Source organism: Stigmatopora nigra, chromosome 4 (genome assembly GCF_051989575.1).
Source record: "Stigmatopora nigra isolate UIUO_SnigA chromosome 4, RoL_Snig_1.1, whole genome shotgun sequence".
In the NCBI taxonomy this organism is placed as follows: Eukaryota; Metazoa; Chordata; class Actinopteri; order Syngnathiformes; family Syngnathidae; genus Stigmatopora; species Stigmatopora nigra.
Window position 1 is genome coordinate 8,465,582 of NC_135511.1, and position 17,175 is coordinate 8,482,756.

Genomic DNA, 17,175 nt, shown 5'->3' on the forward strand with positions numbered 1-17,175 from the left:
TTCCTTGTTGCCAGGTGAAAAAAAGGTTGTTTGGGGTGAAGGACTTAAAAAAAATGTTTTACACTTATGTCTGTACTTGTAGATTACTGTTGTTTTGTCTGCATCATTGTGTAATTGGCGTTAAAACATTGCGTTAAAAACAATTTTGTACTTAACTGACTTTCAGAGACTGTATGCTTTAATGGTGACAAATCAGTACATTTTTGCACCATTTTGTACTCACTAAGTGCAGAACATTAAGTGCTATTCCCATTTTTTTGGGTGGAGGCTGCATGCGGGACAATTGGCAAAATGGGCTGTTTCTCTTTTATACACAATTGTTACACAACATGGGTGTACAGGCAAAATAATGCATGATGTCAGAATTGCTCGCCTACACCATACATCTGTCCCATTTTTGAGCCTGTGCAGAATGTAGAGAAAGCAGATTTGTCTGATTAAGGCCTCTTAAGAATGTGCTTTTCCTGGATTTGTGTGTTGGCAGTCAGATAACCTGGAGCATACTCATATTACTACAGTAAAGTTCACAAATGAACTACAATCAGTGTTCCTGTCAAAAGCACTTCAACAATCCTGTTACATTTTGTATTGTGGAACACTTTGTGAATGAGAAGAAAACATTGGTGAAGAACAATAACTTTGTATCACGTGGTAGTTTTGTTACCTAACTGTAAGAGACTAATATTAGTTTCAAAAACTCATACAAAGTCTTTTCCTTTTCGACTTTCTGAATGTTTGTTTGGGCTTTTGAAGCTAGGTGTGAACCGCCCTTTATCACCTGATAGCATGTTTTGGCCGCAAGGCTTTTTGAAAGAATGGGAAAATATCTTAGTCGTCATCCTGCAGCCAAATAAGAAGACAATATCTGTTAAGACAGGCACGGACAAGCTAAAGTTCCCGCCAGGATTTAAGAAGGCAATGTGCACATGCAAGAACCTGCATTTTGGCATCTTTAATGTCTGACAACATTTGAATAAAGACATGTGACTACTTGTTTTCACAACTAAATCTGCTGTTTCCTTTGAAATGTCAGTATGATAATTGAATGTTTTGCATTTTCAGCAGAATAGAGATACAATTACAATCTTTCATAGGACTCATTATCAAATGAGGCATATAGTAATTCATGACTTTGGATTTTTATAATAGCTCCTATAATTCATGACTTTGGATTTTTATAATAGCTCCTATACAAAATCAGTAACATCTTGAGATAAAGGCTTCGTTTATGACACTTTTGAAACAATCATATCCCCCCAAAGTGGAACAAACACTTCTATTAGACTGAATTATATTTAAAAAATCATGAATAATAAAATGTTATCGGTAATGGAGTAGTTTCTTCATATGTCACCGTCATCAACAATTTAAAAAATATATTTTATAAAATACAAATGAATGAAAATGAAAATATGTCAAAAATTACATTTGTTACCTCTAGAAAGGATAAATATAAGACAAATACCATAATTTGCAGAAAATCAGCCAGTATATTTTTCCTTTTTTTATTAAAAAAAGGTATTGGAAAGATGACTGAAGCAAGGCATTACCATACAATAAAAAAATGTTAACAGTCATTTGTTGGAAATTTACTCAGAACACCACAGTTTGTCATTATAGTAAACATAAAGTACAAAATCAGCATTTTATGAATTAACTGTTTAGACTGGCAATATTTTTTTATGATTTGCCAACACAAAAACTGATTGGCAATAACAATTCTTTCCATCACACAAACGTTATACTGGATTTTCTGAAATTGCATTCATGTTTATAGTCAACTCGCAATATGCCTGGAGGAAGTCAGCATGCACTTTATTGTTGTGCGACTATTTAAATTGTGTACGTGTGTGAATGCTCACAAGTTAAGTCATGTGTTTTAATTATTAACCAAATGACATTAGCCTTTTTTTTTCTTCATTAACAGCAACTACAAGTCATTTCTCCCAAAAGACTAACCCAGATTGCATTGAACTCATTTATACATAACGTATAGTCATCAGTGTTCCTCAAAATCTCCAAATGTTCTAACTGGGTGTTCTTGGGAGGGGTTGTATGTAGACTCTTTTGAAAATATTATGATTAAAATCTGAAATTCCAGTCAACTGCAGTCATTTGGTGAGTCAATGAATTTAGTGGGAGTAATGCTCGTTCAACTCAGCAGGACGTACAGGGTGTATGGATAATCACTCTAAAAAGCTCCATTTTTTGACATACACTTAACAGTTTAGGAATAATTCCAAATAGTAAGCAAAATTATTGAATATTTTCTCCAGAATAACACATAACATACATTAATTGTAATACTAATAATAATAAATGATAAATTGGGCATTGTTTTACATCCTAAAAGGCAGCTAGAAACCATGTGGCATGGAACAATTCATATTTAAGGATTTAAAAAAAGCGCACTAATGAATGACACCAGATCCCAATTGAATCTAAAAAAAGATTCAATTACCTTTGACCTAATGCACAATGCACCGCTGGCGCCCATCTGCCTGAAATACAAATTAATTTCGAGGCAATGTGTAACATGAATACATTGACTATGAGGAATAAAGAAATATCGCCATTTGGTGGTGATTAAACCATATTCTGCAATTCAAACAACCATGACACATGTAACTTTTCTCCATGTTTACATGGCAATAAAGGTGCATGCAAGCAATGTTTGTGTTCCCAAAGTCCTGTAAAAAGAACCTGATGTTCTTGCTTTAAAAAAATTGCAGTGATAAGGATATGCTGGTTCTTTAGTTGATATCTCTAACCAGATGGAATATCAGCCAGCAATACAATTTCCCGCAGCAGTAACTCACAGCAGCACAGGGCTGCTTTGCAAACTATGCAAGTGAAAAACATCCGCATTTTTTATATTTATTTGCTTCACTAAAGAGTGTGCAGGCCATTGTTCATTTGAAGTCAATCCAATATCCTCACAACTATTATAGGCCAGAGTTACATAGAACTGTCTTGAAAGGCTAGTACAAGAACATAAACATCGTACTATTTCTAACAATTTTCTTTAAAAGGATGGCTCTCTTAATGATGGAACTTCTTAAAAGAACCATTTCAGTGTTCCAGGTTAGGTGGACTGGATGTCAACATTGGCTGACTGACTGGATGGTCTTTCATAAATATTGACATGTACCTAATTTATTCAGTGTAAGGAACTTATAGATATATAGTGTAGTTAAAATTAATGACATTGTTTTTCATTAGAAGTTGTGGAAAGCAAAGTATCTCAGCATCATTGGGCAATAATGTTTTGTGTTCCCTCTGAGAATTTATCATCAGGCCAAATCTAAATAGCGTCACACATGAAGTCAAGCGCTTCATGCTTGACGCGGGTAGCATCGGCTTTTCTCGCAAACATCACACAAAGGATCAGGACAATATAATGCTTTCCTTGTGTTTAACGCTCATAAGTAAATTCCTTTGCCAGCAAAGTATCCCCTTTCTTCAGATTAGTTATCAGAAAATTCTTGGACGTAGTAACCCTTTCTTTACCCGTTGTGAGAAAACTGCCCAGGACGCAAACGTTCCCCACAGGAAAAGGAATGGAAGGATGTGATCTCAACATTCTCTTCGTAGATTTTCATGAGAAAAAGACTCACACAAGTGAATTGAGACATTTGATTTCCTTTTAATTCTAGCTTAAACAAAGAATAAACATTAACATACCAATATTAACACACGGTAAGTGTTATTTGTAGATTTCAGCTTTTAAGGCTATTGCTGGAGCGTCGCATCAGCAGCGAGACGCTGCTGCTTCTCCTCTTCAGCCTTCCTCCTTGCCTCCTGCTCCCTCTGGGTCAATTGCTTCCTCTCCACCTCCCAGGCTTCCAGTTGGGTCTCGTAATGATCCAGGTCTGGTTTCTCCATGGAGAGCAGCTGCTGCTGGGCCAGATTGGTTGCCAATGTCCGAAAGTCAGAAGCGTCAATTTTTCCCTGAGCCTCCAGTTGACTAACCAACACCTGGGGAAACAACAATACATTAGACTAAATGTGTACTACAATTGTGCGATTCTGATTTCTGTTTATGTCCAAAATCCATTTTTAACAATCATGCAGCATACAGAGACGGCTTTTAAAATGTCATGATTTGAACCAGTGTGTCAAGTAGAAGGAAGCTGTCGTTTTTCACTCTTTGTATTTTGACAGGTTAGTGGTACAAAAATGAATGTGTTCAGACCTGGGAAATGTTTTACATTATAACAAAGTACCTTGAATTTACTCTCATATTCAGAAAGTTTTTCCTTCTCCGCCTGATCATCTTCGTCAACTTCTTCTTTTGAATCTTCATTTTCTTCAGATGACGACTCGTCTCCAGATGAATCGGATGCAGTGGACGACAGCTCGTGTAGCAAGTCGCCTACAAATGCCAACTGAAATGAAGCAAATCATAAGTCCATTCTGAATTCAAATTCTAAGGGACAAATGTAATAAAGATACAGTTAGCCGGGTGTGATATTTAACAGGTGGCCTCCACTCGTAATGCAATCCCATTGCTGGGAAATGACGCCAATATAAAATGTCCTATAGTGCTATGGGCAGACTCTCCAATATTGTCTGTCACAGAGTATTTGGTTTATAGGGTGGATGACGCTCAGAGACGCACCGAGTGCTCTGGGCCTTCTAAAAATCTCATTAGAAAAAGGCTGTATTATCATACCTGACCTGACGGTGTACAGCTGCTCCTGAATAGTAATGATAATTAAAGTTCAGTGTGTCTGTTTTGTGTTCATCACCAGGTGAGAGTGTTGTTTTCAAAGGAATAATGAGTGATATTTCATTCAGGTAATCATTTTTATATAAAACTGACTCGTATGATAAAAATTAGCATGATCGTTTTTGCGATAGTAATGTTGCGATAATGTTGTTGTGTACTATTCAGAGTTGAGCTTTAAAATGGTTTTCATTTACAGGGTAATCCCCTCCAAAAAAGGGATTTTTTTTTTAAACGCAATTGGCAGACATGAGCAGGCGCTGCAAAAAAGTGACCTTGAATATGTAAACACACCGTCATTTTAGTAGCCATGGTGAATTCAGGATGAAATTCACAGTGTGCCAGTTGAAATGTTGCAGCGGTCAATGAGGAATCTTAACAACCTATTTTAAGATGTCATTTGAAGGACACCATTCTAAATAAATAAAAATTCCATCATTGTTTGTTATATGGTGTGTTTTAAAGGTTTCTTTACTAGAAACGAGATGAATTTATTTTATCACTTTTGATTTCATTGGAATGATAATATTTCAAGCCTTTAAAGGCTATGTATTCAGTCAATTGAATATTTGTACTGCACTTTTGAATTTGGATTAAATTGCATGTAAATGTGATCATTTGCACTTCATGATAATTATAATATATCATAATTATGATGAAAATATTTCCTGATTGCCCAGCCCTAATATGAAGTAAATGATGAAATTGTCTCCTAATGGGGTGGTTTAGTGTTGCCTTTGGATTAAAAAAAAGTTATAATTAAATATATTTCAGATTGTGGTCAGCTCTTCTCAAACAAGTTCTGGCCTTGAATCGTGACTCAGACCTTTTTACGTTGCAAATTCTTCCCGTACTTGCGTGTTCTTTTTGGTGAACCCTTGTGCAAGATAGGTGCTGATGAGAGCACAACCTTTCTCTGGATTAGGTTGCTCTAATCACCTCAAACTAGTCCTTCTCACAAGTACGGCTAAAATAGTGGTTGACTGCACACCAGTGTATTGAGCATGTTCCATCTTTACCGAGTCCTTGGAGAGTTTGAGGTCATCACGTGAGGTGACAGCACTCTCCATGACCTCCAACGCCCGACGTATATATCCTCGCTCCCAGAAGAGAGGCATGCCTTTGAACACAGCATGGATGCCTTTGTTCATCTCCACTTTCCCTGAAAACACAAACGTACTATGTAGACCTTCAATTTAAAAAAAAAAACACAAAAGCTATCACCTCCAATCCTTACCTAGCAAAGCGTTCCCAAGCAGCGCGGCGGTGAGGCCTGCACTGTTGTCTTGTTTAAGGCCGCAGATGAGCAGCGAGGCACCCAGCGCTCGCTCCTGCGACACCTGAGTGAATATATAGTGCAAGTTTGACATCTCCCCAGAAGAAAGTCCATTGTGTAACGACCACTTTAAAAGTATTGTTTCACTCACTGTGAGTTTAGGACTGGTTGCTAGGTAACTGGCCAGAGTATACAATGATAGCATCTGTGTGGAGGGAAGGTCAAAGGCTTCCTGAAGCATCACCTCCTCCACCACGAATGATGCCCCTGGAAATTGATGGGCCAAATTAGCAATCAAATATACACAATGTGGTTCTTTAACACTTATGCAGTCCTAATTATATCAAGAGAACAGTGCAATGTCAATAGCTTACTTTCAAAGTCCTTGTCCTTCAGGTAGGAATCAATGAGCAGATTGTAGGTAAAGTTGTCCGGGAAAATTCCATACTGGACCTACAATACATTTTGGTATTCATTTATTTTGTACCACACCCAGTTACATGCTATTTGATTTAGTCTTGTGTTTATAACTGTGGCTGGAGAGTGCAGTACTACACAACTTTGCTATATGATACAGAGTGTTTTCGAAAATGATACTATTCCATGTTTTGTCCAGGACTTGCGACTGGTTTCTAAGCCATTGGGAGCGACATGCTGAAGTGTGTACCTTGTTCCGGAGCGTGTGGAGGGCCTTGTCTTTGGCGCCGTATTTCAAACACTGCCTGATCCAACTGTGAATAGTCCAATCTCTAAGGTACCAACAATTTGGACTGTGGCGAAACCTAGAGGGTGAAAAATGAAGTTTAGACCGTATGAAGTTAAGTTACACATGGAAGAGATCGTATAACTGAACAAACACGTCCGGCTTCATCTCATTGGAAAAACTTCATGACAAACAGACAACACATTTGGTCGTCTACACTGCACGAAGATGTTATAGCTACTATTACTACTACAATAATACAGAAATATTTTTCAAAGTGACAAACAAAATACAACAACAAAAATGTACTGCCTTCATCATTGGCTCATTTAACGTTCCAAAGATTCTACAGAAAGCAGAGAAGCAATTTTGGTTTAAATGTTAAAACTAAATATTTATTCGGGTTATCGTATTCGGTTGCTCATTAGAAACAACTTGAAAGGCCGTTAAAGTCCTAAATGTCGTCACCAGATATCCAGTGGAAAAAATAAACAGGAAAGAATGAAACAAAGCAAAGCATATGAGGGGGGCAAAAAACAAAACATACATACATTCCAGGAAAACAAAAAATAGAACTTCACAGCACTAGATTTGACTTACTTGTAAAGGTAGTATTCAGCTTGATCCACCTCCTCTCTGCATGATACATTATCCACAAACTGCAGAATAAAAATATTAAGACCAATGCACTCCAAATAACTATAAACATTAAATTTTAGTGATATCAAAGTAATACACTTACCTGTGACACCGTCAAGGAGCTAACTGGAAAATTCCTCTCATATATTCTGTCCATATTGTCGGCCAGCAGCGCTAGAATTGTTTTTTTTTTTTGGGAAAAAAGTATTAAAATTTGCTAGTAACATTGGCAACAGGTGTTGATGTAGCATGCTAACATTAGAATAGATGGAATTAGTAATTACTGTTACAAAATAGTATCTCCATTTGTGTTCATTTTGACAGGCACAGTGACAAGAACGAAGCTACACCCCCACCTTGTGGTCCTTTAAGGAAGTGCAAAATTCATTTCATAGGATATGGCATTCTTTTTTGAAAAAAGATCGATAATACATGCACGGGAGTAATTTTCATTCAAATTAAGAGGTCATTGCTATGGTATGTTACCATCATTCATAAAGATTATTATTTTTTTACTAAATGACAACAAACGGTATGCTGTGCTTACCCAAATTTTTAGGGTCTTTCTCTCTTGCCTCCCACAATGACGTGTCTGAATAAGCTGATGAAAGTAACCATCTTCTGGCTGCAAACGGAATAATGTTTTTATCATTGATTAGAAAGAATTAATTTAAATCATTTGTTTAGAGACTGAGAATTTGAGACTTAAACTGTTGTTAGCTGCAGCTAGTTAGTGGACGTTGAATTCTACAGGACTTGATTACAATTCAAATTTTTCAAAACCACAAGCAGGCATTTTTATATTAAAGTCATTCTCACCCGAGAAGGAAGGAGATGAACGTTTAACTTTGACAGCAGCAGTAAGGTAGCGTCTCAGCAAGGAGGACGCCATCTTTGGACGATACCATTTCTCAGGGAAGGGGGTGCTCTCTCCTCCGGGTTAAACCAAAATTGGTACTGCAAATTAAAAGAGAATGATGGAAATGAACTGTTATAAATTCATGAAATTAATTACATTTTCATTTGTTCCTATAATGATGGCGTACGCCCGAGTCTTTGAAAACTCTAACCCTAACACTAGAGTTAGGTTTAGGTTTAAATTTAGGTTTAGGGATAGGGCGTCATTCCGATCCCGATTATTTGAGGTGTTGGTGGAATGGAAAACAGACTGGATAAACCCTAACCCAAACCCTAAACCTACTGAGGTTTGCAAAACAGACTGGATAGGGGTTCTCCAGGCTTCCCATGGACTAGACTAAAAGTATTAAATAGAACCCTTAAATAGATATTGTCCTCAATATTGCTAGAAATTTCCTGTTAATTCACTTTTTACCTTCTTTTGTATGCATTCTTTTTTTGGCATTGCAGGGCCACCATTTTTCAAACACCTAAAGCGGGCTGACTGATCTCTCGACTATAAATATAGTGCACAATGCAGTAGCGCCTTGGCTGCGTGTCAATGGGGGTGACAGGTTGAATCTGGGGTGGGGACGCTTTAGTCAAACAAAACATGGAAGAATTTTAGCACCCGCTCGTTCGCATGCCGGTTACTAAAAACAGGAAGCTCTTACCTGCACAGGACACAAGTCAAGGAAATCAATGTTTGGAGGCATAAAGGATTGAGGTGTACTTACATATTTGCAGTCCTTAGTCAAATTTATAAACTCTCAGATGATACAAGGCATTGCAATGCATCAAGGAACAATTTAGGAGAAAAAAATGATGTTCAACTTTATGGTTTCTCGCCGAGTTAGCGGTTGGGATTGAAACGGATAGGTAAGGAAAGGAAACAGGGATGTGAGAACTTCCTCAATCTGTTTGCAGTTTCACCGTTGTTTTGCTCAGTGGTTGATAGTGCGCAGAATAGAGAAGCTGCTCTTCTGCATTTGATCTCATGAGAAATGACAGTACATAAAGTGGAATGCAAGGCATGTTGTCAGCAGAAGTGATGGAACAAATGGCAACATCACTAATTGACATTAATTATGAACACTGTATTTATATCATAATATATATGCACAATGAATGCCTATGTTGTGACTCATACACACATGTAAGTCTTTGTGTGGGACAACCACTGCTTGTTTGATCACCAGCAAAAAGACAGAAGGGCAAAAAGGTGTTTTTTCTTCCTCTTCTTTTCCTTTGAAAGGGAAGCAGCCAGATGAAAAATGAAGTTTATAATACATGCAAATGTATTCAGCCTTCAAGGCTGTTCATCGCCAATGTCGTCAACTGCATTTTTGCCTTAAATTGAACAAAATCATGCTCGTTTCCGCCTGCTCGCTGCTCTGCATTTACAACACTAATCAGCTCTGAAATAACAAAATGGGCAAAAAGAGAGTGAGTGCAAAATCACAGTTTATTTGACCATGTATTCAGTAGCTCACATGCTGACAAATTAGTCACAAAGTATGCACAATAATTTACAAAATGATTGCTTGAAATTACTTGTGGCAAACAACATTTATTTAATCACATGCAGTCCATTTGTAAAACTATTTTGTTCATTCTTCTAAAAAATATATATTTATTTGTATTTTACTACACATGTGAGATACAGTATTGACAACCATCACCCTCTTATTGACAGTGATTTCCTCAGAATTTATGATGCAATATTCCACATAATACATAGCTTGACACTTTCTTTTCATGTTCAATGTCACCTTAATTTTGAGAGAAATAAAGGTGAGCGTTACACTGAAGTATGCTTTTCATTTGAGAAATACCGGATTCAAATCATATGTTCTTTTTTCTTTTAACCTTAATCGAAAACTGACGCACCAATTTGAGGAAATGAGGAAAGTTTTTTTTTTCAAATACTAATGTACATTTTGAAGTCAAAAGTACTATCCCCAGAGAGCCATTTTGCCATGTTACAAATGAATTCTTCACAGTTTTTGTAGTCACCTGAGATAATGCACTATTTCCTACCTCCTCACACAACCTGTATAGTCCTCAATAAAGTCAGAAATATTGGTGTATTCGGAATGAACTTAAAATGTATAATAGACAGACTCACTAAGAATATAGTCACATAAAGACTTAATGGCCCATCCTAATATATGACCGGGAAAGCCAAATATCCCCAACTAGTAGTTTCCGACTGCTGTACATTTCTCATCTATCAACAATACAGAAATCCTGCATCATCTTTTCACTCTTCATCATTTTGTTTTAATTTTTCTCCCATGTCTTTCATCTCAGTTGTTTCTTTTACAACATCTGTCTTTAACCTCCTCTTTATCTCAATGTCAAGTTTCTCATCTAGCTTAGACTCAGCAGCATGACCATCCAACTCTCCGTGACTTCTCTCAACTTGTCTCAATGATGTATTCAAGTGTCCCCCTATAGGCGTAGACCCCCGCCCTCGTGGCTCCACCACCCCTGAGGGCTCGTGTTGATCTTCATCAGGGCTGTACTGACTGTGCCTGTACAAACTCTCCTCATCCTCCTCATGGCAAGAGCTACCAGGTGCGCTTTCGCCATCAGATTGTGGAAGATGAAGACCTGGCAGGCCTGACGGCTTCTGAGAAAGATCAAACGGCTCTTTTTGGTTGAAACGGCCCAACAGGCTCATTGGAGAGGAGAGGCAGAAGCGTCCCCGCTGTCGGAATACTGGAATGAAAAAAGGAATTCAAATCAAATTACTTAAAATTACCTATTAAAAATGTGAAAGAAGGAAGCTCAAAATACGCCAATACATTTTTTTAGATCTCTGATTATTCAGCACACAATTTTTAAACACTAAAAAAGCCCCTTAATGTTGCCATAGGGACCAAAACCATAATAGACAATGGCATGAAATAACAAAATGTTTTGTCTCATTAAAAGAACTCATAAACATACTTTTTTTTAAGGTTTACTCATCAATCCATTTTGACTGTTACTGTATGGCAATGATAATTTACTGCCGGCACCTTCACAATTAGAATGGATTGGACGTTCATCCCCATCAATGTCAGCCATAAAAATAAATGTAACTGCACAGAATTCCACTGTACTGAGCGCAATGGCAACGGTGCTTACATCTTTCGTCCAGCCCTCTGTCCATGACACCGTGCTTCACCTTCATGTGCCTAGTAAGGTTTCCCTTCAGCGTGAACTTGCTCGAACAGTAGAGACACTTGAAGGGTTTGCTGTCCGAATGAAGATGCATGTGGCCCATGAGATTGTGCATCCTGTTGAACTCTTTGCCACAGAGCTGAAAGGTCAACGACAGTTTTGAACCAGTTGCAGTTTAGGAATCAATTTGTGCAGTAAACTAAACTAATAGAAATTTCAAGTATTCTTAGGTGAGAGGGACACAAACCAATACAGCTGAGGTCTGAATAAAATGAACATGTGATACTATTTATGTATTCAGAACAGAATAAACTTATAATAGCCCCAAAATATGCATCTGTCTTAGCCCAGCCGAGTGCCTCTATCCTAATAATAAATATCTTGCCTCTTTTATTGGTTTTGATATTATTCTTAATGTTGCATACTTTCGGTATACCAAAGGAAAGGGCCATATAGAAAGTATGACATTGGGATGTGTTTTCTCTGTCAAATTTCTTTTGAATGACTGCACGTAATCGTGAATGAATGCGCAGGCATTTCCTCTCTGATACACCCAGTGTAGCCCCCCCGCCATCCATGATTTCCTCGTTTTCTCTCTCACTGTCTTCTCTCGCTCATCAGCACAAGCAGACACACACACACACACACACACACACACACACACACACACACACACACACACACACACACACACACACACACACACACACACACACACACACACACACACGTAAACAGAAGAAAAACAGAAGAAAAACAGAAGGACTGAGCCAGAGGAAGCAACAGAACAGGGAAGGGCAACTCCTCCGTTGTCCTTCCTTTCCATTCTTTTTTTTTTATTAGGGTGGTCCTTTCCTTCAGGAGGAGAGAGGGACTCGAGACTGTCCGAGAGGACCGTGAGAAAACAGGAAGCCCCCCCACCCCGAGCAGCAGAGAAAGCGAGATGAAATCTATTTACGGGCCTGGTTCTCCGGGGAGGCAGGAGACCATTGTTAGAGAGGCGGTTTTGTACGCCGATATCCTTCCTATGAGCGAGGTGGCCGTCACTGCCAAAAAGCCTCCTTGCTATCTGGTCATGCTCCCATGCGGGCCTTCATTTAAACATCAAGGTCAAATTTCCGAATGCGAGTGACGAAGGACTTCTCAGGTAGTGAGCTAACAGAATTATAAAGATGGCCAAAAGTGATGAATTCTGCATTCAGAAATGAGGTTAAAAGAGCAGTGTTACCAAAAGATTGAATGCAAAATTGCTTATGTTAGTCAATCTCATTTTAAATTCTATGATTTTGTAGTCTGCCTCCCACCTTGAGCATCAAACACAGAATTTCCACACCTAAACCCTTGAAAATGTTCTCCTGACCAAACCTTTTTCCATTAACATGCCCTAACGCAACCAGAACACTCCACTTGCGGTCGATCCAATACACGTGTGGGCGGTTTAAAGAAAGGAACAAGCTGTCTTTAAGTCTTTAAACCATCTTTTGACCATTGCTAGTTTGCACGCACCTTGCACTTGTAAGGCTTGATCTCAGAGTGGACAATCATGTGGGCCTTGAGGGTCTGTTTCTGTACAAAGCTTTTGAAGCACTTGTGGCACTGGTAGGCCCTCACATTGGTGTGAATGAGCACGTGACGCTTCATGTTGGCCAGCAGTGTGAACTCCCGGCCGCAGATGCGACATTTGTGCTCCTTTACGCCCTGTTGGCAGGGTGAAAATGTTAAAGATCCTTATTCATCTAAGGACAACATCAACAATTACTATCAAATAGCATCAACAAATACGGAGGGCAGGAAGTTCAACATAGGTGCAGTTGACACCAACAATAGTTGCCTATTTTTCTATTCTCTAGGTTCTTAATACCAATGCACAATAGGAAACGTCATAGTCTATTTCACCCAATCTATGAATGACCTGTCTATCAACCAGTTTTATAATACACAAGTAAGAAGCCTTGCATGCAGACCAATCGTCCACCTACTTTGTGAGTGAGCGTGTGCTGCTTGAGGTGGTGAGATTGGATGAACTCCATCCCGCACTCGCTGCAGATGTATGGACGGATGTCTTTATGCTTCATCATGTGGTTCTGGAGCTGACTTGGGTACTGAAATGTCTTCTGGCACTCGGAGCACCTGCAGGAACAACATGGATTGTCGCTTTATATGCAATTTAAATGACCACTCCATATTTTTCCAACAAATACAGCATAGGTATCATAAAGGCAGAAGAACAGGCATATGAAGCAAAATTAGTTGTCATCATTAAGTGGGTGGCCTAATCTCTGTCTCACCTGTACAAGGTGGGGCCCCGGTGGGCCGTCAGGTGTCTCTTGAGCTGGGCAAGAGTGGGGAAGTCCAAACCGCACTCAACGCATACATTGTCCTGGCCTTTCTCATGCTTCAATTCGTGGGCGCGTAGCTCACTGGGATAAGCGAAGCCTCGGCCACACACGCCACAGCTGGTGGGTAAGTAAATGTAGGTTACATCAGTGTGAGTTTTTTTTACACTCTTTGCTTTTGGGACCAGCTAAAAATACTTCATTGTCAATGTATCACTATTACAAATCATAGATCAATTTTTGTGAAGAATTACACAGATTTCATTCATAAATAATCAGACAGGGAAAACCCTCTGTAACATCACTTGTGGTTTTAACACAAAAAAAGATTACGAAAATAATAGTTACAAATATTTGATCTGGATTTGGGCATTGATTTATTTTTCATGCATCACTAGAGGTAGCCCACACACTTAGATTAGATTACATTTGTGAATTACAAATTCCAAGTGGAAAATAGTATCATATTACGGTAATTATTGAATTGTATGATCTTTTTAAGTGATGAATATTTAAATTTTTTTTCTTTTGAAATCCAATTTTGTGGAAGAGACCCATTTCATTGGGTTTTGATGCACAAATGATTGCAGTGCATGAAGTCAATCTGGCAAAATGACGTGGAATATTCACGCCCGAAATGATTGATTGGCACACTATCGAAACAGAGAACAAGGAAAAATGTACCTATAAGGCTTGACATCACTATGTTGCATCATATGCCTCTTCAGATGGCTGGTCTGGGTGAAGGCCTTGTGACACACCTGACACTTATGAGGCCTCATGCCCCGATGGGTGAGCAGGTGTGTATGCAGGTGGCTCAGCTGCTTGAATAGCTTCCCACACAGGTGACACCCATGAGGCTTGATGCCCTTGTGGCCCAGAATGTGGGTGACCAGGTTGTATTTGGATGTGTAGGACTTATCGCACATACGGCACTTCCACCTCTTCTGATCACCACCCACATCCACGTAGTAGCTGTCGTCCACGTTGACGTCGAATCCGCGCTTCTCGCCGCCGCTCGGTGTGCCTTGAAGGGGGGCGTCTCGGATACGCCGCGCGGGCCTGATGTCTTCCCTGGGCGCAAGGGTCACGACAGGGCTGGGCATGAAGATGGGATACGGGATGAAGCTGTGGTGGAGAGGTGGGAAGTACGACGGGTGGAAGAGGAAAGGAGGCGGCCCCCACATCGAAGGGGGGCTTAGAGGACTCCGCTTCACCGTGTCCATGTCTGCGGTCCTGTGATGAAACTGTAGTCGGCTCAACTCGATCATTCCGAGCCGAGCGGGAAAGGGAGCGTCGGCGTGAGACGGAAAGTGCAAGTGGGAGAGGTTAACTGTTTGGGGTTTGGACCTTTCCTCCTCCTCAGTACTCTCAAACTCATGGACATCCGCTTTTAAAGGAGTCCTTTTGCGCTTTTGAGACCCTTCTTGGTTAGTCTGAGTGGAGCTCAGCATTGGGAAGAAACTAGGTGCAACCAGCAAGGAGTTTTCGACAGTCGGGGGCTTAATGATGATGGGAGATGAGGTCACATAGAACCTGTGCTGATCTGGTTGGTGGACATCCTCTCTGAAAGGAGGACTTGGTGAATGGGAGAGATGGACTCTTTCCATGTGAATTCTACAGAAAGACAATGAATCATTCATTTACATCATCTACAATTGGCAATCACAAACATCAAGTGGAAGAGTGATAAAGTATATATTTATATATATTTGGGGAACTTTTACTACTCCAGACCACAAGCAGTTTCAACTCGAGCCAGTGCATACACACCCACTTACATCTTTCACTTCTTAATTTCGCAAAAATATCCTATCCTGAAATTGGGAACTTAATGAAATTGTTACCAGTCACCTTTCCACTTCTCCATCACCTTCTTTCAAATCTCTATTCATGTGTTGGATTTTAAAAACTTCCTTTTTTTCTCTTTCACCTATGTACTCACCTGAAACAAAAACCTGAACAGTTTCAATTACCCACGTGAAAAAAAAATACTACATCATTTGATTACAAAACCTATTTGATTCATATAATATTGCTAACCCTTCAGAATCATGATAGAACTGCAATATCTACTTTGAAACAGGCACTTAGAATAAGAGACAAAAAGGCACATGCTGAGAGCATATTCATATAGTATACTCAATTATCCCTTCATTAGATTTAGAAAGGAATAAAATCCTATACAGGAGCCAAAACACTTTGATACAAGCGTATTAGTATATATTATATTTAGATATTAATACATTACACTTTTTTTCATATGCCGTGAACTGTGATATTTAATAAATACACATCTTGATATTTGTCGTTCTTGTATTTTTGTCTAGGTGCAAAAAACGTAGTATGGAATGTAGCAATAATAGGGGTTTGCGTTTTTTCTATCATCGCGGCCATGTCTGGTCTACATTCTCCGCGATATTTGAGGGATCACTGTATTAACATTGCCATTTAGTAATTGTAGTTATCAGTTACCTTCACCCTATAACAACCAAAATAATAGAATAGTATGCAAGACACTCATATTGCCAAAATAATTGACTTTGTGTAGGAATTGATTGTAATACATTCTTGCATTGGATGTCATGGGATCATGCCTACCTAGTTTTGTGAATAGATGCATACACCTTTACCGTAGATGACATAAACAGAATATCATTTATGTTGTTATCCTACTATTCTATTTGAGTAGTCAAATGTTGTCAAGTATTTTACTGTGCCTTGGGGAAAGTGCCATTAAAGATGTCCCCTGTGTGAGTCTGTGTGTGTATGGCGTACCTGTGGCAGAGTTGTTTTGATGCTGTGATGCTGTGACTCCGTGCGGCCGGCCGTTCTCCCTCCCGCTCCCTTCTGACAATGCGCGGACCTTCCACAGATGAGCTTTTTGGAGGGACTTAAGAAAGAGAACAGGAACAATCACTTTGTTCTCCTTTTTCAGATGAGTACCTTTGGAGAGAAGGAAGGAAGGGAGGGGAGAGGAAGTCAACAAGTCCAGTGCCTTCCTGCAGAAAAATAAGGAAACACTAGATAGACATCTCCGTTTCTGGATGAAATGGGGATTTGTAAAGCTTTCGGAGGAATGCGGGGAGGGCTGGCTGGATTTTTCTTCCACAAACAATGCACTTTGAATGTTGAACAGCATGCATCCATGCAGGATGGAAACACTCATCTCTATAATTGCATAAGAAGGACCACAAATGTGTGGAAAAATGTCAATTATGTACTCGGGATTTGCCACCAAAGTTGTTACATGAGGCAGCGCATTCTAATTTTGTCAAATGCAAGAGCTGTGTTTTGATCTTTAGTTCTTGCTCCCCTTTGTTGCTAAATAAACACAATTGTATGGCCTTAAGGAGTTGAATTTTCTTCTTTGGTTACACTGTAATGCAGAGACAAAGTACATATAAACCAAACTCGACTATCA

The 17,175-nt window shown here is 39.2% G+C and overlaps 2 protein-coding genes across 2 annotated transcripts; both read right to left on the reverse strand.

The window, feature by feature from the left end:
• Positions 1–3,626: 3,626 nt before the first annotated feature.
• On the reverse strand, positions 3,627–8,255 carry LOC144195496 (small ribosomal subunit protein mS27-like). The gene is made up of 11 exons (XM_077715184.1): positions 8,167–8,255; positions 7,895–7,972; positions 7,451–7,521; positions 7,309–7,367; positions 6,673–6,787; positions 6,380–6,458; positions 6,157–6,272; positions 5,967–6,069; positions 5,749–5,891; positions 4,227–4,388; positions 3,627–3,978 (listed from the first exon to the last, which is right to left on the reverse strand). The coding sequence occupies exons 1-11, from the start codon at positions 8,237–8,239 to the stop codon at positions 3,733–3,735; spliced, it is 1,245 nt and encodes a 414-aa protein (XP_077571310.1). The 5' UTR covers positions 8,240–8,255; the 3' UTR covers positions 3,627–3,732.
• A 1,440-nt stretch (positions 8,256–9,695) lies between these two features.
• On the reverse strand, positions 9,696–16,955 carry LOC144195488 (uncharacterized). Its single transcript, XM_077715172.1, has 7 exons — positions 16,530–16,955; positions 14,436–15,368; positions 13,704–13,871; positions 13,395–13,545; positions 12,922–13,113; positions 11,380–11,554; positions 9,696–10,968 (listed from the first exon to the last, which is right to left on the reverse strand). Exons 2-7 carry the CDS (start codon positions 15,359–15,361, stop codon positions 10,508–10,510), a joined length of 2,073 nt encoding a protein of 690 aa, XP_077571298.1. The 5' UTR covers positions 15,362–15,368; positions 16,530–16,955; the 3' UTR covers positions 9,696–10,507.
• Between the last annotated feature and the right edge of the window lie 220 nt (positions 16,956–17,175).

What these genes read in the sequence shown, in the direction of transcription:
- LOC144195496 (XM_077715184.1), bottom strand. Translation starts at nt 8,239, where the DNA reads ATGGCGTCCTCCTTGCTGAGACGCTACCTTACTGCTGCTGTCAAAGTT. An exon ending in TCCACACGCTCCGGAACAAG is followed by an intron (nt 6,459 to 6,672) that starts GTACACACTTCA and finishes AATGTATTGTAG; the next exon opens with GTCCAGTATGGAATTTTCCC. An exon ending in GCTTGGGAACGCTTTGCTAG is followed by an intron (nt 5,892 to 5,966) that starts GTAAGGATTGGA and finishes TTGTGTTTTCAG; the next exon opens with GGAAAGTGGAGATGAACAAA.
- LOC144195488 (XM_077715172.1), bottom strand. Translation starts at nt 15,361, where the DNA reads ATGGAAAGAGTCCATCTCTCCCATTCACCAAGTCCTCCTTTCAGAGAG. An exon ending in AGTGATGTCAAGCCTTATAG is followed by an intron (nt 13,872 to 14,435) that starts GTACATTTTTCC and finishes CTTACCCACCAG; the next exon opens with CTGTGGCGTGTGTGGCCGAG. An exon ending in CGGGGCCCCACCTTGTACAG is followed by an intron (nt 13,546 to 13,703) that starts GTGAGACAGAGA and finishes TTGTTCCTGCAG; the next exon opens with GTGCTCCGAGTGCCAGAAGA.